The sequence below is a fragment of the Canis aureus genome, chromosome 19 (assembly GCF_053574225.1).
Source record: "Canis aureus isolate CA01 chromosome 19, VMU_Caureus_v.1.0, whole genome shotgun sequence".
Lineage (NCBI taxonomy): Eukaryota > Metazoa > Chordata > Mammalia > Carnivora > Canidae > Canis > Canis aureus.
Window position 1 is genome coordinate 6,765,425 of NC_135629.1, and position 22,859 is coordinate 6,788,283.

At 47.8% G+C, this 22,859-nt stretch overlaps 1 protein-coding gene across 3 annotated transcripts; it reads left to right on the forward strand.

The window, feature by feature from the left end:
- Positions 1-644: 644 nt before the first annotated feature.
- EFCAB12 (EF-hand calcium binding domain 12) lies at positions 645-21,677 on the forward strand. 3 transcript variants are annotated; one of them, XM_077857757.1, is made up of 9 exons: positions 645-827; positions 6,102-6,550; positions 8,764-8,946; positions 11,606-11,762; positions 12,009-12,202; positions 13,750-13,963; positions 18,070-18,229; positions 19,979-20,035; positions 21,162-21,677. In XM_077857757.1, exons 1-9 carry the CDS (start codon positions 776-778, stop codon positions 21,418-21,420), a joined length of 1,725 nt encoding a protein of 574 aa, XP_077713883.1. In that variant the 5' UTR covers positions 645-775; the 3' UTR covers positions 21,421-21,677. The 3 variants fall into 3 exon arrangements, with proteins under 3 accessions (XP_077713883.1, XP_077713882.1, XP_077713881.1); XM_077857756.1 differs by lacking the exon at positions 645-827 and adding an exon at positions 930-1,195; XM_077857755.1 differs by lacking the exon at positions 645-827 and adding an exon at positions 2,469-3,815.
- The last annotated feature ends 1,182 nt before the right edge of the window (positions 21,678-22,859 follow it).

The following is a 22,859-nucleotide window of genomic DNA, read 5'->3' on the forward strand; positions in this document are numbered from 1 at the left end:
TGCTCTCTATGTCTATAGATTTGCCTATTCTGGGCATATCTTTTGTGTCTGGCTTCTTTCGCTTAACGTTTTTAAGGTTCATCTGTGTGGTAGCATGCATCAGTACTTCACTCTTTTTTATGACATTCCATGGTGTGGACAGAGCACATTTTGTTTATCCATTTATCGGTTGATGGGCATCTCAAGTGTATATTATTAATATTCTTGTTATCAGGTTCTGTATTTCCAAACCATAGCACCCTGTCATTAGGGGGCAAAGCATACTGCCTCTATTTGGCCAAAACTCTTGGGTTCCTACAACCCAAGAGGAGGAGGCCGAGGTTGTTTCTTGGATGAAAATGAAAGATGTGGAGACCGGCTGTTTTCAGGAAAGATCCTACAGTTTTCAGGAAAACCAGGGATTTATTACTCCAGATTCGGGGACTACTGGGCCATACTAAGAAATCCTGTCTTTCGCCAAGCCAGGAATTCTGCACGGCTCCGACTGCCTCCCCAGACCCACAAAAGGAGCAGGGTTACGCGGCGTTTAGAAGTGGGAGGGTCCGTCCCTCAACCCTCCCCCTCCCTCGGACAATGAGAGCGTGGCAGCGCTCAGCCAATCAGCGCAGAGCGTCTGTAGTCTTGGCAACAGCTGTTTCCAAGCTTGCCATTTGAGTCTCCTGCGGAATTTGGAATTTGTTTTTTGGTACCCCGATACGCCAGCGCAAGCAAGCACAAACACACACGCACACACATTCACGCACGCTCTTCAGCACCTGCTCCCCACGTTGTGAGCATGGACTACGATTCCTATGAAACGTATGAGGCTCCGTTCCTGCCGCTGCTCGGTAAGCCCCGGGGAAGCAGTACCTTGCAGACGCGTGCAAGTGGGGCGAGGGCAAGGACGGGAATGAATACCTCATTGTGCCGTCCCCACTCTGGGTGAGAGGTTATCAGGGAGTCAGGGGGGCAGGTCGTGCACATTTGTCAGATTTCCATGCCCAGGCTGGAGGAGTGGGCCAAGTTGCCTTGGTCTGAAATAAGAGGCCCAACCCTTGTGCCCAGGGAAAGACATCCACATTCTCTGGCCCGGCCTCTGCCCCATTTCTCCATTGGATATTAATGTGTTGGGTACTGGAGAAGAATCATGGAGAAAACCATCAGTCTTCAAACCTTACACGATAGCCCTCTGCTGCAAAGCCCTCCAACTTCAGAGGTGAAGGGCAGGCAGATAAATGGATAATTACAGAAGAAGGGGTGGATGCCAGATCTGGGGCTGACACCCAAAACTAGGAGATCTGCTAGATGTAGAGGGTGGGGATGAACAGTTCCGAGGTCTGGAAGAGATCTTTATACTGGTATTTAAGGGTAGAAGGAGTTCTCCATGCTAAAAGGGAGAGGAAAGGTGTTCCAGGCTAACAGAACCACATGCAGAGAGGCTCAGACATATGGTGTCTTAAGGAAACCGCTGGTAGTTTGAGTATTGCTGGGGATGAGAGGTGAGAAAGGTCAGAAGGGAGGAGATTGTGGAAGATCTTGTGAGCCAGGAGATGGAGGAGCCACTGGGAATGGCATTATTGGATTGGGAGCATCAGCGAATGCAGACTGAATTGGCAGACTTGGAATGCTGGAAGCACAGAATGATGAGATCTGGGGCTGTCCGAAATGTCCAGACCAAAGATACTGAGAGGTGAGGGACAGTGGCCAGGCTAGAGGGGACCAGAGGGATGTAGGGGCTGGTTGACAGGGAACACGGAAAGAACAATCAAAGATGATGCTCAGGTTGATAGCTAGGGTGACCCAGAGATGGAGTTACCTTTCACAGAGATGAGGAACCTAACAGGAGGAACAAATTCAGTGGAGACGGGACATGGAGACCAGTGTAGTCTTAGTTGGTTGAGTCTGAGATATTTGTAGGCCATCTGAGTGGAGAGCCTTTAGGAGCAAATATATGTAGAAAGTTAGAGCTAATTTCAAGTCATAAATATTGGTACAGGTGTCCTCAGCATATAGAAGGCCACAGAAACATGAGAGTAGAAGAGAGATTGTTTGGGGGAAAGAAGGAAGGAAGGAAGGAAGGAAGGAAGGAAGGAAGGAAGGAAGGAAGGAAGGAAGGAAGGAAGGAAGGAGAAAGAAAAAAGCAAGCAAGCCCAGGTGTAAACCTGGAAGGCACCAATTTTAAGGGGTGGGCAGGAAAAGAGGAGCCAAATAGCAAGTGGCTAGAGAAGTAGGATGGAACTTTGGGAGAGATTTGAATCAGAGCTAAGACAAACAATTTTGAGAGCATTGAATCGTCTCCAGATACCTGAAGGGCTGTCCCAAAAAAAGGGAACAAATGTGTTCTCTGGGGCACCAATGGGGAGAATTAGGACCAAGGGGTAGAAATTCCAGGAAAACAAATTTTGGGTCAATATAAGGAAGTCTTTTCTAGCAATCAGAATTAGGCATCCAGAAGGTAAAGTAGAGAACTCCCTGTCACCAGAGGTGTGTGCCAGTGGAGGCAAAACCTGCCAGGGTCATTGCAGAAAGAGTTCTCTGACCTAGGGAGGCAACAGGACTAGCTAGCCTCTGAAAGCTGTCCTCACAATCCCTTGGGGACATTTTTACAGTCTCTACCCACAACTATGTGGTGATCTCTTTCATTGTAAGAGCCCATCTATCTTTCCTATCAATGGACACAAGACCCCAAAGATCACTAGAATGGAAGTTCCATGGTGTGGTGGGCATGTGACCTTTGATAGAGTAGTCAGGGTGACTTTGAGGGGAGTGCACTTGGGCTAAGAACTATATGGTGAATCTTGGGGAATCCCATGACCTTCTGAGGGCACAGCAAATGCCAAAACCAAGTTGGGATGGAGCTAGGAGAGTTGGACAAAGAGAGAGCAGACCTGCACAGCTGGAGCAAAGTGAATAAGGGGCAGAGAGGTGGGGGGAGATCAAGGAGAAGTAGGAGCAGGGCTGAAGTATATAGACTGGTGTAGGCCATTGTTTATTCTAAGGACACTGAGGAGCCATTTCAGTGAAGTCATTTAAGGGTTTCAGGGGGAGTCATTCTTCTGGCTAAGGGAAGATCATGAATTTGGGAGTCTAAGGAGGGCACAAGTGGCAGTGACAAGGCCAGGAAGTCGCATATTTTGAGTATGTTCCCATAGTCGGCATGATAAAGTTTAAACTCCTTAATCTGGCATCCAAGATGATTCCAACTTTACTTCCCATTAACCTCCTCCTTCATATACAACGTGCTTCCAACTTACAGAACTATTTAGTAACCCTAAAATCCCCAAACCCTACTCCTGACCATTCCCCACACAGGCCCCTCCACCCCTTGAAATCTGGCTTATTCTTGAAGGCACAAGCCAATGCCTCCTCCTTCATGATGACCTTCTGGGTCCCTCCATCAGCATTTCTCCCCCAACTGAAAGCATCTGGTTACCCTTCTGGTTACCCCACCTTGTCCCATGCCTGCACACTGTGGTTGGGCGTCCAGCCTCATTTGGATCTGCACCTGGCCATGCCAAGTACTGGATGATTCTCAGTGAATGCTGGTTTGATGAATGGCTACATTCTCAGTTGTAGCATCTTGTCCTCAAAGAAATGATAAATCAGTGCTAAGAAGCACTCACCTCTGTTCACATTGATGTAGACCCACTATTTCCTGACCATGAAAGAAACACATGGGCATTGTAAGGAGACTTAACAAATGTCCTGCATGTTCACTTTGTGCCAGGCTAGGCACCATGGATACATAGGAACTAAGACACATTCCTTACCATTGGAAAACTCACAGACTGTTGGGAGAGAAAGACTCAGAAAGCATCTTCATCCAGAAAAATATGGTAAATGCTATGATGGGGATGAGTATGGGCACTGTGAGAACCCAGAGAGGGCATGGCAGGGGAAGGATTCAGGGAATGGTGATGCCTAACCTAAGTCTCGAAGAGCATTCCAGATAAAGGAAACGGCATGTGGGCAGGACAAGGGGGAACCAAGGAACCATAGTCAGCTCAGTCTCTGGCACAAAGACAGGGTGAGTCCAGAAGGAACAAGAGAAGGAGCCCATTAGAGGGGCTGGCAGAGGTGGATGGTCAGGTGGAGCTAGGTTAAGGAGATTGAATCTTATTTTGGAGGCAATGAAAGGGTTTTAAAGCAGGGGAGTTTGGGTTTTAGAAGGAAAATATGGTGATAATATTTTTAATAATAATGCTATATCCCTTCTGAATTTTAGAACATATCTGTTATTCATTTGCTCTACCCTAGCTCTGCTGCTAATCAACTGTGTGACCTTGAGCCTCTCTGGGCCTTAGTCTGTAAAATGATATAATTATAGAGCTATTACATCTGCCCATTTGACATCCACTCATTCACCAAATAATTCCTGAGCTCCCTCTATATGTTGGCAGGTAGAGGTGCTGGGGCTTCAACAGGGAACATGAGAGATGGGGTCCCAGTCCATAGTCTATTGAAAAACTAAACAACCAAGCAATTGCACCAGGAATTTCAAACACAAATGTCTGGTTGAAGCACGCACTTAATAAGTGAACTCATCTGCATGTGAGACAATAGAGAATGGTGGGGGTTATGGCAGACTGGAGAGGACATGCCCCAGCCTAAAGTAACTCAAACTGGAAATTTTTAAGGAATATGTCAAACAAAACAAAGGACCCCAAGCCTCATTAGGCACAAGGGCCATCTATTTTACATACCTGTGATAAGTGGTCCAAAGGAAAAGTATAGGTTGTATTATGCAGAGATAACATGAGGGCATAACAGAGCTTGGGAGCTGGAGAGGTAGCATGTGGTCTAAGGATGAGGAATAAGGAGGGGATGGATGGGGGAGGGAGCATTTCCAGCAGATGGAACAACACATGCAAAATCCTTAGGCAGGATGGAGCTTGGACCATTCAGGGATCACTAAGAGAAGGTCAAAGCATCTGGGATATAGTCAGGAAAGATAGGCAAGTGATGAGGTGGGAAGGGTTGGCAGAGCAGGGTTATGAGACTTTACTTTGAAAGTCATAGAAGGATTTCAAAACAGGTGAAGGATAAGTACATTAAAAAAAAAAACCCTGTGTACTTACTATGAACAAAGCACCTTTAAAATGGACTGATTCTAACCATCTCCACCACTTCAGTACAGTAGGTACCCTCTTTCTTCCCATTTTATCATGAAGAATTGAGACAGACATGCTAAGTAACTTGCCCAAGATACAGCCATGAAGCAAGTCATATGCTCAATGATCAAACCAAATCACAGTGGCATTTTTTAAAAAGATTTATTTATTTGAGAGAGAGAGAGAGCATGCATGAGTGGGGGTAGGGGGCAGAGGGAGAGGGAGAAGCAGACTCTCTGCTGAGCCACTCAGACCCCAAGATTGTGATCTGAGCAGAAGTCAGGCGCCTAACCAACTGAGCCACCCAGATGCCCCCAAAATGACATTTTTAAAAAAGATTTTATTTATTCATGAGAGGCACAGAGAGAGAGGCGGAGACATAGGCAGAGGGAGAAGCAGGCTCCACACACGGAGTCCCTGATGTGGGACTGGATCCCAGGACCCTGGGATCTTGACTTGAGCCAAAGGCAGATGCTCAACCACTGAGCCACCCAGGCATCCCCTCAGAATGGCAATTTTAAAAGATCCTTCTGGTGGTGCCTGGGTGGCTCAGTCCATTAAGTGTCCAACTCTTGGCTTCGGCTCAGATCATGACCTCAGGGTTGTGAGACTGAGCCCCATGTGGGGCTCACACTGGGCGTGGAGCCTACTTAAGATTCTCTCTCTCCCTCGCCTTCTGCCCCTCTCCCTACTCATTCTCTCTCTCTTTTTCTCTTTCTCAAATAAATAAAAAAAATTTTAAGAAGATCATTCTGATTGCCAATAAGGAGTACTGGGGTGGGGTTGGGGTGGGGAGGCATAACATCAAATAAGAAAAAGGACATAAAGCGCTTAGCATAGTGCCTGCCTATCAGGAATATGCAATCATATTATAGCAAACAATGAGAAAGCCATGCCTGGAACCCAGATGTCCTGTCACCCAGCCTGGTGCTGTAGAATTTTTCTTTTACTGACTCTGTTAGTCCTCTTCCTGAAAGAAATTCACCTCTTAACACTATCCCCACCCCCAAGAGCTCTGCCATTCTAAGACCTCCAGTGATGATGAAAATGCCACCAAGGACCCCATCTTCGATCCTGAACTGGTCATTGCTCACTGCTTCAAGCAGTTCAAGCAGAAGGACTTCCACCTGCCTCAGAGCCGCCGGCGGATCATCATCTTGCCTCAAAAAGAGGATCCGATACCCATCAATGTCATGGCCCAACCCCAGACCCCCCCACAGCCAATCTCCAGCTTCAAAGCCCTGGGAACTGGGGACATCCAAGGGCAGCCAGAGGATGCGAAGACCTGGCTCAGCCAAAGGTTGAAGCTTCGGAAGAATCTGGAGTCATTTGGCAACATAAAGAGGTGGCTGCAGAACAAGCCCTGCCTCACCCCTTCAGAGGCCAAGGTCTTATACATGATCCAGAAGGAGCATGAGGCCCAGTTGGTGGCCCATCTAACTCCTACCAGAGCCACCAAGGTAAGCAGCCCCATTTGCTGATGAAGACACTGAAGGCGTTAGGGGCATACTGTCATTTCATTCCCTCAGACTAGGCAGGGTAGGGATCATTCACCCCATTTCAAAGAGAAACATAGAGAAGTCCCAAAAGGTAAGCGTATTGGTTATTTGTTGCTGCATAACAAATGCCCCCAAGCATTAAAGCCACAAATGTTTATTATCCCATGGTTTCTGAGAGTTGGGAATCTAGGAGGAGCTTCACTGGTTTCTCTGGCTAAGTGTTTCATCTCAAGTTGCTGGCATGCACCACAGACCTCTGAAAGCTTGACTGAGGCAGGAAGATCTGCTTCCAGACTAGCTCACTTACGCGGCTGTTGGCAGGGGGACCTCAGTTCCTGGCCACAAGGACCTCTCCATAGGATTGTTGAACAGCCTCACCACACAGCAGGCAGAGTCTCCCAGAGTGAATGGTCCAACGGACAGAGAAAGGTAGAGAGCTGAAATGCCTTTTTGTGACCTCATCTCAGGAAATCTTAGTTTTAAGAGAATCACATGATCACTTTTACCATATTCTATTTGTCAGAAGCCATTCATTAAGTACTGTCCACACTCAAGGGAGGGGAATCAGACTCTATCTCAGAAGGAAGGAGTTGAAGAATTTGCAACCATATCTTAAGACCACCCTAGGAGGGATCCTTCCTGGCATTTCATCTATGGGGCATTTTAAAATACTCATTGTTCATTCATTTGTTCAAGACACGTATCTGTTGAGGGCCTATGCATGCCAAGCTGGTGCTCCTAGAGCTACTGGGAGAATCACAGTTTTGAGGTTGGAAGAAAAAGGAAGAACTCTCTTTTATAAATACAGAAGCTCAGTGAGGCCCATCAATTGTTCAGACCCATAGAGGTAGTCAATGGAAGTCAGTATCAGAGCCCTCATCCCCCAGTGCTTGCTCTCTGTGACATTTCCTTGTTATGTGAACATTTGAAACTTCTCCCCATTCGGATGAAGTGGGATAAGAGGTCAGATAACTTGGGTTTAAACCTAGCTCTGCTACTTCCAAGCTCTATGATCTGGGCCTTAGTTTCCCAATCTATTAAATGGAAATAACCGTTGTACCTACTTCCTAGGGTTGCTGTGTTGTCTAAATTGATGAATTTATATAAAGTACCTTGGACAGTGCCAGCCATAGAGAGAGCACTCGATATTGTTTGCCATTTTGATTACTACTGCCATCTCACTGATGTCAGAGTCAGTGCTTGGTGTAATCAGAGTCCAAACCCATATTTCATAGGTAAAACCCATATTTCACACCCTTCCTAACAGCAGCAGTGTCTATGAATAAGCCCTGGACTTGGGTTAGAAATCCAGCCCTACTGCATAAGCGTTGTGTGCCCCTGGACACATCACTTCACTTCTCTGAACCTGTTTTCTCATTTGTAAAAAGGGGAAGCCATACCTAATACCTAATTTAAAGCATCATTCATCTGTTTAACAGACAATGACCGCCTATCTGCCTAGAGCTGTAGGTGCTTTCTCAGTAGGCATACCATGGGAGGGGTAGGAGGGGTAAGGGTGTGTATTTAAATAAGGCATCTTCTTGCTTTCAAGATGTTCACATGTTAATAGGGGAGGCAGACATATCAGTTTGAAGACCAGTTTTCTAAAGGCAATTAATCCCAAACACAGATCTATAAACTAGGGAACAGAAAAGCCCTTTGTAAGCTGTCAGGTGCTGCACCAAGGTAAGAGAGCATTATTCTGAAATATCCCCAATTAACCTGGAATTAAAGAAAGACTAGGATTTGGACAGGTAGAGAAGGAAGGAAAGGTATTCTGGGCAGGAAGCCCAGCAGGAGCAAAGGCTGGGAGGTGGGAAGATCAGAGAGCCCCATGTGGCTCCAGACAGAGGCATGTGTTTGGTGCACTGAGATCCCAGTGGGAATATAACCCTGGCTTGCCTAACAGGAGAGATATGGGTAGGAATGAAATGTTAGCTCTCATAATGTCCAACCTTCTTGTATCTGATGGGAATGTGTAGGGCCAGAGATGCAAAGTATCCCTGGCGAAATGCAATTGCCCTGAATCCAATGCTCCTTGCACTCCGTTTTACTGTCCCTGTGGAGCGGCTCAGCCCTCCCTTCTCCCTGTTTGGTCTAACTCCAGGCACCCCCTGCCAGCGGCCCGTCTCCCCTGAATTCTCCCCTCTGCGCCCCTCTCTTGCCTCTTGCAGAAGAGCCACCGGCCTTCCCGCCGACTTGTGCCCCAGCTCCGACTACCCAAGCCCTCTGCCTTGTCAGCCTTGTACTCCTACCTGCACAGCCGGAAGATCAAGATCCTGGAGTTATTTAGCAAGGGGGACAGGAGCGAGAGCCAGAGGATCTCTAGGGAGGAGTTCATTGTGGCTCTGAAGGCGGTAAGTGCCTCCCGTGCTCCCTCTGGGCTGGGCCGAGTTGGGGAAGATGTCCATGCACCTGCCCCCACTGCTGCCTCCACCCAAGTCCTGGACCAGCTGAAAAGTAGGTGTAGGGAACTCAAACCGTTGGCTTTGTTACTTGTTTGCTTTGTTTGTTTTTTTTTTTTTTTTTTAGGATTTTATTTATTTATTTGGGAGAGATGGAGCAGAGCAAGACAGAGACAGAGAAATTGAGAGAGAGAAAGAGAGTAAGAGTGAGAGTGAAGGGCAGTGACAGATAGTGAAGGTCAGCAGGAGAGGGAAAAGCAGACTCCCCTCTGAGCAGGAAGCCCAATGCAGGGTTCCATACCAGGACCCTGAGATCATGACCCGAGCCAAAGGCAGATGCTTAACTGGCTGACCCACCCAAGCACACTCAGCCTTATTACTTGTAAAGCCAGTTTGGAAAATGTGGCATAACTTGTGGCCATATCAGACCCCTAAAACCACCTCTGCATGCATCTGACCTCAAAAGCCCTTACCTGAGTGAAAAGTCTGCAGAGCAAACCCCATAACCATAAGCAGTCGGCTGCATAAGGAATCACTGTCTTGCCCATTGGACCCCAGAACTGAGCACAGAGATTGCTGGGCCTTCAATCCTGCCTCTAGAAACTTCAAGACCTTCTCCAACTGTCACTGGCATATGATCACTTAGAGGTCTTGTTCTGACCTCAACTTCTGACTCAGTACCTCTCTGCTGCATTCTAACAAGCTCCCAGCGATGTCTATGGCACTACTCTACGGGCCACACTTTCACTGGCTATCCAAAAATATTAAATAATTATAAATAAATAAAATTCAAAAATCCAGTTCCTCAGTTGCACCAACCATGTTTCAAGTGCTCAGTAGACACCCGTGGTGAGCAGTTCCTCTATTGGATCACAGATATTGAACATTCCTATCAGTGCAGAAAGTTCTATTGGTCTAGTAGGGGGTCTGCTACCTATGGCCCAGAAGTCAGATCCAGTCAGCCTCTGTTGTTGTAAGTAAAGTTTTATTGGACTGCAGCTACACTCATTTGTATGTATTGTCATGGCTGCTTTCATGCTACAATGGCAGAGTTGAGTAGTTATGACGGAGATCGTATGGTTCATGGAGCCTGAAATATTTACCATCTGGCCCTTTGTGGAAAAAAGTTTGCTGGGCAGCCCGGGTGGCACAGCAGTTTAGCGCCGCCTGCAGCCCAGGGCGTTATCCTGGAGATCCGGGATCGAGTCCCACTTCAGGCTCCCTGCATGGAGCCTGCTTCTCCCTCTGCCTGTGTCTCTGCCTCTCTCTCTCTCCTGCTCTGTATCTCTCATGATTAAATAAAATAAAATCTTTTTTTTTTTTAAATAAAATCTTAAAAAAAAAAGAAAAAAGTTTGCTGACCTCTGGCCTGGATGAATTAAGCTTTTATATACTTTGAATACAAATTACCTTTACAGAACACTTTAGGAAGCGGACTGTTACATCTTTTACGGTTTTAGAATATTTTTTTAAAGATTTTATTTATTTATTTATCTATGAGAGACACACACAGAGAGAGGCGGAGACACAGGCAGAGAGAGAAGCAGGTTCCATCCAGGGAGCCCAACGTGGGACTCGATCCCGGGGTCTCCAGGATTGCGCCCCGGGTCGAAAGCAGGCGCTAAACTGCTGAGCCACCCTAAAGAGGGGATCCCCCTCTTTTATGGTTTTAAATCATCACCGGTTTGCACACTATTGTTTTGTGACATGTACTTATATAAACATTTCAAAACATTTAAAAAAACAATAAGGGGTTTTTAATCGTCATAACCAAAAAGACAAAACATTAAGCCCTTTCATAGCAGGAGAGTTCTGACCCTCTTTAAGGAAAGCTCAATGAATGATGACTGCGGTCTAAAGAAGCTACAGAACAAAATTATATTTCCTTTAAAACTCTTCTTGGGACACCTGGGTGGCTCAGTGGTTGAGTGTCTGCCCTTGGCTCAGGGTGTGATCCTGGGGTCCTGGGATCGAGTCCTGCATCGGGCTCCCTGTGGGGAATCTGCTTTTCCCTCTGCCTGTATCTCTGCCTCTCTCTTTTAAAAGTGTTTAAAAAAAAAAAAACTCTTCTTCTTGAATATTTGGTATTGCTGGCAAGCATTATCCTCCTACAAAGATGCTCATGGTCCTTCAAAGAGTAACATGTATTTCTGATCCTGTCTTACTTCAGTTAAGGGAGGCTTATGTGTTTCTCATGGACAAGGATGGTAGATGTGAAATCCTTTTTCCAATCCAGTTTGGGAAAACTGTCATTGACATTGCTATGGAGTGGGGTGGTGGTCCAGAAGGAAGAAGTAGCAGGCTCTGCAAAGATGGTGGCTTATCTGGATTGGGTTTTCAAGGAGGGATAGGAGTTCTTCAGATAGAAGAAGGAAAGGCCTAACTAAAGGCAGAGGGTGAGGAAGTGCAGAGTATGTTCAAGGCCTTAGAAAGGGCTATGAGCTCCTGCAGCAGAGGCCTTGGGCCTTGGGTGTGAGCTGGGAATGGCAATGATGAAACTAGAAACTAGATAGGAAAGGAGAGGTGGGGCCAGCTGGTATGGCTTTGGCCATACTGGCAGGATGTTTGGATTGGAGCCTGCCCACCTTAGTGGCTTCTCTTCTCTCCTCAGGTTGGAGTCCCTCTGAAAAACCAGGAAGTAGAAGATATAGTGATCTATCTCAGCTCTCTGGGAAAGCAGAACAACATCACCACAGACATCTTGTTCAACACCTACAAGCAGTGGTCTTTAGCTCATCAAAGAAGCACCCTGTCAACTGGAAGGGAATGTATGTATCCCCTCTACCCGCACGCCTCCACTTTCCCATCCTGGGAGCAAGCATGGTAGAGGCAGACTTGACTTACTTCCTGAGTATGTTCTCCAACTTTGGCTTACCATAGGTAAGCAATCAGATTGCGCTGACTGGCCGTGTGGGAAGTGAGCAGAGGGGTTGCCCGCACCTGCGTGGTCACATCAGTTAACTGCTCGTTGGGTTCCTGAGCTGGGCCTCCTCTCAGTCTCTCCTTCCTTTCAGATCACAGATCCACCAAGCACAGAATTTCCCCGCAGAGTCCAGCCAAGAAGCAGGTGGATTTCGCCCCACAGCCTCCCAAGATGGACCTGCTGACTGTGCCTGAGGTTGACACCCAGATGGAGGCACGGCCATTGACTCTGGAGGAGATGGAGGATGTTGGCAAGCGGTACCGCGAGAGGAAGCGGCAGCACAAGGTACCCCAACCAACGGGAAGGGCACGGGGCGTGGTGTCTGGACAGGATCGGGTTCGAGTCCACTGCACCTTGGGGCTGGGGAACTCCCGGCAATAGGCTTCCTTACCTCTGTGTTCCCTCATCCGATCATGAGAACAACACCTACCTCATGAGATTTCTCTGAAGATGAAATGAGATCATGAGATTTTGTTCCCCTCCTCCCATTCTTTAACTGTTACTTTGCATCCTGAGACCAGGACTGAGGGCCGTGTCTTCGCCACAGCTGGAATCCCTGTGCCAGGCCCAGGGCCTGCCACTGAGTGGGCACTCCAGAAATACATGACCAGTGAAGGAAGAATGGATGGCATGAATGAATTCACCCAACAAATATTTATTGAGAGACAGCAATGTGCCAGGCACTCTTCTAGGTGTTGCAGAGAACAAAACAGACCCCCCTTCAGGGCGGCAGACAATCTTAATATTATACCATATATAAATATGTATTTTATTATATAGAATAAGTATAGAAATATATTATATTAAGTTTTAATAATATATCAATTATGTATTAAATATAATATTTTACTTATATATAATAAAATGTTAGGCATTATAAGTGCTCTTTCAACTAAGATCTGATTCACTTTCATAATAAGAAAATCCCAACATATTTGGGCAGGGATCAGCAAACTTTGCCTGTCAAGAGCCAGGCAACAAATGGTTTAGATTCTGGGGCTTCACCTGGGTGGCCCCCAGATGAAGTGGTTGAGCATCTGCCTTTAGCTCAGGTTGTGATTCCAGGGTTCTGGGATCGAGTCCTGTATTGGGGTCCCCGGGACAGCCTGCTTCTCCCTCTGCCTATGTCTCTGCCTCTTTCTGTGTGTCTCTCATGAATGGATAAATAAAAATCTTAGACTTCAGGGCTTTATCATTTCTGTGGCAACTGGCACACAAGAGTAGCCACAGACTGCAACTACTAAGCAAATGAGTGCCTTTGTGTTCCAATAAAATTTTCTTTATAAAAACAGGTGCTGTGGCCTGTGAATTGTACCTTGCTGATTCTGGTGTTAGGTGCTGCAAAAAAGATAGATTTGTATTTCCTCGTAAATAAATAAATAGGAAGGCCAAAAGTGGCTACACATTGCCCAGGCCTCTTCTACTTTGCTCTGCCATCCTTGGTGTTTGGCTTCCACCTCAAAGGCACAGATGTCTACACTAATTTAAATTGCAGTGCAGCCAAACGCATGGATGTAATATTTCATTGGGCATCCACATTGTACCTTACTGTACACATGATACAGTGATGTGTGCACATCCATGTATGGGGCTGTGCACACAGAACTGCATGCCTTAACCATTCAAGTGCTCTTCAGGTGTAATCTTGACCATGTGTGATTTTTCTCCCAAGTCCCTGACTTCAGGGTCTGAGCTTTGGTCCCACCCTGCATTCTTTGCCATTTCCCCTCATGGGGGAGAGGGAGATGAGGCTGCACATCTGCCTTCTGGTCAGGAAGAAAAAGACAAGGTGAAGGGAAAGTGTGTGCTAACAACCTCTATTCTCTTTGCAGCTCAAGATCCCCTCCATCCAGTACATGGAGCGGTGCCGCTTGGTGCGCAGTGGGAATAAGCACTTGGATGAGCACTGCCTCCCGTCCACCATCCGAGGGGAGATGGAAGAGCTCATCAACATGTCCCGCAGGGACAACTTTCTGGTCTACCTGCAGTGCTGCAAGCTCTGTGAGTACTACGGCATCCCGCTGACGGAGGATGTCCTCATGAAAGGTAAGGACTTTGGGAGCTGGCCCTTGGGAAGTGGCCAACAGGGCCCAGAACCCAGGCAAGGGTGGCATCTGCCTGAGGTTTATCCTTCCCCAGTTGACTTGCATGCAGCTAAACTGCTGTGGCCTGTGGTGGGGCCATTGAAGGAAGGAGAGGAGAGGAGAGGAGAGGAGAGGAGAGGAGAGGAGAGGAGAGGAGAGGAGAGGAGAGGAGAGGAGAGGAGAGGAGAGGAGAGGGGCAACAGCCCAGTCTGTTTTGCTGATAGATGGGATTTCTAGAATCCTGGAGGTACATAGTCCCCACAGGCCTAGAGGTCTGGGTTCCCCAACTGAGCTTACTGGGCCTTCTAAACAGGAGTCCTGAAGTTGAGCAAAAAGGAACAATCCTGGGCAGCCCCCGTGGCCCATCGGTTTAGCGCCGCCTTCAGCCCAGGGTGTGATCCTGGAGACCCAGGATCAAGTCCCATGTCAGGCTTTCTGCATGGAGCCTGCTTCTCCCTCTGCCTGTGTCTCTGCCTCTGTGTGTGTGTGTGTGATGAATAAATGAATAAAATCTTTAGAGAAAAAAGAGGAACAATCCAATTTCAAAGAGGAATATTTGATAGAAGTGATAACCTCTGTATTGGGCTTTCCAAAACCACTTCCCTAGGTCAGGTTTGTTTCTTGGTTCTTCTGCAACATGGACATAGGAGTGCACCAGGGGACAAGTTCTGCTGAGGCCCTTTGCTCTCTGCTTGAACCACAGGACCAGGCCGTGAGATTTCCACACTGGTCTCACCCCATGTGTGACAGACAATCGTGTTTCCATATATCCAAGCTGATCTGAACCCTCCTCATGTGTGGGGAGAGCATGTGCCTCTGAGAAACAGGGATGGGGGAGTGCCCCATAAGCCCCCCAGTGACCACGCAGCAATGCTGGCCCCCCAAATTTGTGAATTTATAAATGTAAAAAGCAGGTCCCTCTGTGTGCTTTAAAAACACAGAAGAGAGACACCTGGCTGGCTCAGTGGTTGAGCGTCTGTCTTCGGCTCAGGTTGTGATCCCGGGTCCTAGGATCGAGTCTCACAACAGGTTCCCTGCAGGGAGCCTGCTTCTTCCTCTGCCTGTGTCTCTGCTTCTGTCTCTCTGTCTCTCATGAATAAATAAATAAAATCTTTTTTTAAAATAAAAATAAATAAAAACACAGAAGAGCAAGCTGTACTCCAGGGCAGAGGTTTCCCAATAGGAACTTCATAGGAAGGAGCCGTAGTCAAACTGGGAAGTGTGGCTTTCAGAGACAGAGGGACACAGACGTGGTGTGACTCACCCGAGAACAACTTAACAGTCACAACTGACTATTTTCCATCTTTTTCTGGAGAGAGAGGGAAACAAGCGTGCAATGTATAGAACCCGGGCTCTTGCATTAATTTGCTCGGGCTGCCACTATAAAATGCCACAGAACAGGTGGTTTAAGCAACAGAAATTTGTCTTCTCACTCTCTGGGAGGCTGGAAGTCCAAGATCAAGGTGCTGACAGGTCTGGTTTCTCCTGAGGCCTCTCTCCTCGGTTCCTAAGATGGCCACGTTCTTGCTGCCTCATCACATGGTTTCTCCTCTATGATGCCCTCATGCCCCGTGTGCCTCTCTGATGTCCAAATCTCCTCTTAAAAGGACACCAGTCAGATCAAATTTGAGTCCACCCTCATTTTAGCTTGATCACCTCTTGAAAGGTCCTCTCTCCAAATACAAATTTTGAGGTTTTTGGGGGAGGGAGGGTTAGGGCTTCAATATATGAATTTAGCAGGGTGAGGGGGCAGGAGGGGGACATACAATTCAGCCCGTAACAGGTCTGCCCAACAGCGTGTGGCCCAAAGCCTTCAGAAATATAGGCAAACCAACCTAAGTGGTCATTGTCTCCTGTGCATGCTGCACCTCCTCACTTGGGCGGCCACTTGCTGCCCACCTGGGCTGGAAATCCCGCAGCTCTGGACACTAACTCTTTGCCAAATCATCCTTCCTTCCTTCTTCCTGGGGGAGCCTCACCTTCCCTGGTTGTGTCGTCTTGGCTGGTGGTGGAGCTGCAGCTAACGGCAGGCAGGCTTGCCACCCATGCTCCCTGGACTGTGCTGTGGGTTCGGTCTTGCCTCTGCATGTGCCTCCTTTGTGCCCACCAGAACACTGAGCCACTACTGATTCCCTCCACTGCTAGCTTTTGCGTTCCTGAGTCTGTGAACCTCACCTGCTGGCAGGATCTCACACTCCTGGGAACACAAGAGCATCTGTGGGTTCTAGTTGGACAAAACTCCAGTCCATGTCTGACCACTGTCCTGGCCACTACCTATTGGCTGTCTCTATGACAGAGGCCTGCTTTGCTGTGACTAAATAAATTCCAACATTGGGACTTCCATTGGGACTTCCGGGTCTGTGTTCTAGACTAGAGCTTGGTGGGTTCCGAATCCAGGTGTCAAGATCAATGGCCAGAGTTCTAAAACTTTGGGGCACTTCTCTCTCCCCAGTGAATACAGTTTTATTGTTTTTCTCTGCAATCCCCCCCATTTTATAGATAATACTTGCTCACTTAAGTTGTTTTGAAAACATAAAGACAAAAATGCTCCCCCGCTTGAGTTGACACCATTAATATTTAAAGATTGTCCTTTCACAGACCTTTTTCATTTCCATTTACACAAAATCATTTATGCAAATTATTATGTAAATAACATTATGCAAATTATTAAATTGCATAAAACACCCTTTAAATGCAGGGTGTTTTTTTTTAAGATTTTATTTTTTATTCATGAGAGACACAGAGAGAAAGAGGCAAAGACACAAGCAGAGGGAGAAGCAAGCTCTCTGCCGGCAGGACCCAATGTGGGGGACTCAATCCTGGACCCCGGGATCATGCCCTGAGTCAAAGGCAGATGCTCAACCACTGAGCCACCCAGGCATCCCTTTAAATGTAATTTTTTTTTAAGATTTTATTTCTTTATTCATGAGAGACACACAGAGAGAGGCAGAGACACAGGCAGAGGGAGAAGCAGGCTCCATGCAAGGAATCTGATGTGGGACTCCATCCCAGGTCTCCAGGATCACGCCCTGGGCCGAAGGCAGCGCTAAACCTCTGAGCCACCCGGGCTGCCCTAAATGTAGTTTTTTAAAAAAAAAACCTGTATGCCTTTTTAAAATGATGATGTTGCATATCCCCCTTCCCTCTCCCTTCTTATCTGCACAGTCCCTGCCCTCCTCCCAGATATCCAGCTTTAATAACCTGGAGTGTAACTTTCCATTACTTTTTCTAGAATATTAGAATATGAGCTAGTCATGTGTTACCATCTTGGCACAAGCACTGCTCAGTGGCTGCAGGAAGAGAGAGCCCCTTGCCCAGTGTTTTTTGTGCTCAGACTTCTTAAAGCAGTCTCCTGAGGATATCTGTGAGACTGATTCTAGGCAAGGAGAAAACTGCCCTGAACTAGGTCTAAGTTCACCTAGTGAAGTCTTGGGTGACTCCCCTCCTGTGTGCTCCTGACCAGCACCACCCCTGTGGAGTGGGGTGTGGGCCCTTCTGCTCCATCCTAACTGCACCCAGGCCTTGAGGCCATGGCTGACCTGGTTATAGACAAACTCCCATCTCTAGTCCAGACAGCAGCATGGTGCCCCCCCCCCACCACTTCCTGACATTGCTCAGGGGTTCTATGCCACATCACCACTGGAGGACACTGTGGGAAGAGTCTAAGGGACTCTCTAACACTCCTTTTGCAACTTCCTGTGAATCTACAATCATTTAAACATAAAATGTTTAAAATGTATATGAGAGCAGCCTCGGTGGCTCAGCGGTTTAACGTCTTCAGTCCAGGGTGTGATCCTGGAGACCTGGGATCGAGTCCCGCGTCGGGCTCCCTGCATGGAGCCTGCTCCTTCCTCTGCCTGTCTCTCTGCCTCTCTGTGTGTGTGTGTGTGTGTCTCATGAATAAATAAATTAAATCTTTAAAAAATAAAATTAAAATGTATATAAGAAAAATCTTTCCAAATAAAAATGTTGATAAAAAAAAAAAAAAAGCTTCCCTCTGCCCCAAAGGCTCAGGGCAGAGAGGGGTCTTCTTGGGCTGACAGGTCACACTTCTCTTGCTGCTTACAGCCCTGCTGTACCCGGGGGACAAGATCGTTTTCCAGAAGGACCAGGTGCGCCCAATCCGACAGCCGGGAGGCTACTACTCAGACTTGAAGATCTTCAGTCCAAATCTGGCCCTGCTCAAACTCCAGGGCTTCAGCAAGGCTGGGGCTAAGAAGACTGACAAGCTGAGTGTCAGACCCCCTATCTCTCCTGCCATTTGCCTTCTATCCTGCTGCTGCTTTCTCTGCTCTGGGGGTGGGATGTAGCATACTGGGGTGTCGTGTTATGCCAATGCCTGTGTCCAAGCATGCCCAGAATGTCCAACCCAACTGGTCACCAAGGACTGGCCAATTTCCAGTGTCACCCCTGGCACATGTCTGAGGGGAGCAGCCTCCTTGCCTCATCCCCATACAGCTACTCTCCCAACCACATCCTACATGATCTCATGTTCTCTAGAAGAGATTAAAAAGAGGGACTCCTCTGAGAAATAGGGAGGCCCCTTCATAAATCATGGGGCAGCTGTCAGGGGCTGTACAGAAGACAGGGGTGGCAGTGGGGCCCCTTCTTTGTCCTGTCTTCTCTGGCAAGAGGTGGGCTTGCAGCCCTTAGGCAGACAAAAGAACTCTGCACTGGGGCCTGTCTCTGAGCTTCAGACCAACCTGAGTCCTCTCTAAGGAAATGTCCTTCTTTGGAAGGAGGTGACCCATGGGCAGGTTATGAGGCAGCATCTATTGGTGACTGCAGATTGGAGAATGAGCAGCCTCCTCCCCAAGGAGGGATGGGGCTAATGTGGGATGAGGAGGGGCCAGCTGATCACAGCAGGGAGGGGACAAGGAACTCCCCACATTCTGGAACACTGCCAGTTGCCCACTGGGGCAGTGTGGCCAGAACAACTGGGATAGGATGCAGCAGAGCCAAGCAGAAATCAGACAGGCTGCTGTCTGATTTAACAGGGTTAAATGGACAAGATGCTTTTACTGTTTGAGCCTCAGCACTTCTTCTGTTAAATGAGCACACCAGCGTCTACCACACGCAGTGAGAATTAGATGAGAAATGTATATAACTTCCTAGCACGGTGTGTGGCTGCTAGCCCTTGGGAGCAATGATGGTTGTTGTTTTACCCTGCCCCATCAGGATGCTCTTGACTGAAGGACAGGCCTGCAGATGGGCCTGGCCACAACCCTGGTTAGGAAGAGCCAAGCATGAGCCAGGCAGGCGGTGGTCTAGAGGGTCCTTTCTGACCACTTAGTGACTGCCTTCCAGCCCCTGGGTGGCTTACACCCATTTCTGCTCCATGAAGCTAGGGAATGGGTGGGAACCTGAGAAAGGGACTCTCATCCATGCTCAGGTAGGCCACAGCCCTAAAGGATAAAGGCCACAGCCCCCAAGGGTCGGGATGGAGATTTGTTTTATCTTGCTATGTGAACTGTGTTATCAAAGGTTCTGAAGCCAGATGCAGGCCTGCTGGGAAAGAGTGCTGTCTGTGGTCAATTAGTGACGTCTGCCAGGCCCAAGATCTGGGGAGTTAGTTTTTACCACCCTTGTTCCAAAAGCAGGATTCAGCCCTGGCAGGGGCAGGGGGAGTCAGGGACTCCCAAACAATTCAGATTATTGAGCATTTCTCAACTATCCTAGGACATCTCTGTTCTGGGTAATAAGAAACATGAGGCTCTGAAAAGAGAAGTGACCTGCCCAGAGTCACCATCCAGCCAGCCAGGTTATGAGCTCAGTCCTGGATGACCAAGCCCACTGTGTGTCCCACTGGAACATAGAGGACAGAGTCAGGGTCCCACCCCAGGCAGAAGAAATTCTCCTTTTGGAGCCAGCTCTCTAGAAATTCTTCCAGACAGGTCCAACCCCATGTACTATCTGAGGCCTCATTAACTTGGATTTCCCCTCTCGTAACAAGATACCCATCTCTCTTATCCACTAGGAAAACATTGAAGAAAATCAGGAAGATACACTTTAAGGAGTTTGAGGAGTTCACCAGGTTTGTAGCAATCATCCAACTCTGGCAGGGGATGGGAGGGAGGAGGACTAGCCTCACTTTGGAGGAGGTGCCTGGGACTCTGTGTGTTGCATGGTGCACAGGATCTAGGGCTCAATGCCCAGGAACTGAGAAGCAAGAGACTACTTAGAGTGCCAGGCAGACTCTACTGTGGTTTGTTCCATGTTTTAACTCATTTAAATCCTCTCAGCAACCCTATAGAGCTACTCTTAGCATGCCCATTTTACAGAAGAGGAAACTGAGATACAGAAACAATTACTTATCTCATTCAAAATCACACATCTATTAAGTGGGGGAGCAGGGATTTGAACCCAGCAATGCTGACTCCAGAAGCTATACTCTGAACATCACATTAAAGTGCCTCTAGAGGATGATCCCTGGGTGGCTCAGCGGTTTCGCACCTGCCTTCGGCCCAGGGCATGATCCTGGATCCTGGGGTCCTGGGATCGAGTCCTGAGTTGGGCTCCCTGCGTGGAGCCTGTGTCTCCCTCTGCCTGTGTCTCTGCCTCTCTCTGTGTGTGTCTCTTATGAATAAATAAATAAAATCTTTTAAAAAATAAATAAAAAATAAAATGCCGGGCAGCCCCGGTGGCGCAGCGGTTTAGCGCCGCCTGCAGCCCAGGGTGTGATCCTGGAGACCCGGGATGGAGTCCCACGTCGGGCTTCTTTCATGGAGCCTGCTTCTCCCTCTGCCTGTGTCTCTGCCTCTCTCTCACTCTCTCTGAATAAATAAATAAATAAATCTTTAAAATAAATAAATAAAATAAAATAAAATAAAATAAAATAAAATAAAATAAAATAAAATAAAATGCCTCTAGAGCAGAGATGGTGTACACTTAAGAATTTGGGTTTTAGAGGCAGCAGATTGGGAGTCAAGCCTATGCCCTGCCACTTGCTTGCTGTGTGGCCTTGGGGAAATGACTTATCCTCTCTAGGCCTTCAGGTCCTCATTGGCAAGGTAGACAGGATAACAGAACCTACCAGGTAGAATGAAGTGCTTAGCAGTGGGCTACACCTCCACTCTGGCCACAGCTCGTTTGCTCTGCTGGGCAGGAGTCGGGGCCCTGGCTAGTCTGGCAGGACAAACTTCTGTCTTCTTCTTTTCCAGGAAGCTGGAAGTGAAGAGGCCCAGGGGTACACAGCGAACTCACCCCAATGTCTTCTGGCCGGGTCACCTCCTGGACAAGCTGCAGCTCTACTTGCCCACTGTGGCTGTGGACCGGAGCCTGGCACTCTTCAGTTGTGTCCAACCGCAGCCCTCTGCCTACTCAGCCACCTACCACCCCCACCACTGGTGGCCCATTGGGAACATGAACTATATGACCTGTGCCTATTACGATGCCCCCAAGGTCTACTACATCGACTAGAGTGGCCCAGGTGTTGTTGAACCCGGACATCCTGGGGCTGTGGCCAGTGCCGCTAGCAGCCCAGAGCCACATGCGCATGGAGAGCCAGATAAAAGAAATCATTTCAGTGGAATGGCCTGGAGCCAGCTCTCTAGAGCCAAAGTATCCAGTGTCTCAGACGGCAGATGTACCCAGGAAAGCTATGCAGTTTCTGAGTATTTCCCTGTCTTGACCTCTGCCCTTTTGAAATAAACTGAGTTGGAGTTTTTTTCATGTCACCTGTGATACAGCTGATGTGATTTCTTGCTCAGGAGCTGTGGCCAGAGGAATGTTTGGAAAGTTGGGGTCCTGAGCCCAGGGGACTAAAGCAGGCATATTCCCTGGAATGTGGGCAGGGATGCTTGCATGGCACCTCCAGCTTTTTGTCCTGGGATCTCAGTGCTCATGGGAAAGCAGCTGGCAGTGTGCGTACCCTGTGCCCTTCTCTGTGAAATACAGGGGCAACAGGTCTCTCATCCCCTAACGGTGGAGCCATTTTGGTTACTGCTTCTCAAATCTCTTGGGTCTTTCACAGTTGGAGACATGCTCTCTGGTTCGTAAGCTCTTTTTTTGGGGAGGGGGTGGGTTTAAAGATTTTATTTATTCATGAGAGACACACAGAGAGAGGGGCAGAGACACAGGCAGAGGGAGAAGCAGGCTCCCTGCAGGGAGCCTGTTGCAAGACTCAATCCCAGGATCCCAGGATCAAGACCTGGGCCGAAGGCAGACCCTCAACCGCTGAGCCATCCGGATGCCCTGGTTCATGAGCTCTTTGCGTGATTAGCCCACCTGACCCCATCAAGACCTTTTCCTTCACGACTCACATAATGTAATGTGGGCTGCTGTGAGCTGAGTGATTTCCTGCTCTGCATCCCATCTGACTCCCCGAGCCTGCAGGATAAGCAGGATTCATGAGGTGTGGTATAGTTACATGCACAAATGGGTTCTAGACTCAACCTTATTGCTGACCAGCTGTGTGATCTCAGACAAGACATTTCACATTTCCACTCCTCTGGGTCTCCTTAAACTCCCCTACCCTTTACAGTCAAAATCTCACGAAGGAGTTGTCAACACTTTCTTCCCTTCTCACTTCTCATCCAGGGAACAACACAATCCAGTGTAGTTTCTGTCCCCATCTGTCCCCTGGAACTCTCAAGATCAGTGATGACATCTGTATTGTGTTCAAATTGTGGAATCAAGGCGCATTTTTTTTTATCCTGAAATGTGATTTATTACAATAATCTTAAAAACGAAATCTAAGTAAGACAATACCAAGAACAATTTAAAACTAAGCAGGTGAAAAAACTAAACTAAACTAAGCAGGTGAGCCTAATGCTTAGAAGTGTGGATTTTTGGATCGAAGCCCCAGACTTCACTTTCTACAGCTGTAAAATGGGGAAAAGAATAGAAGTACTACCTCA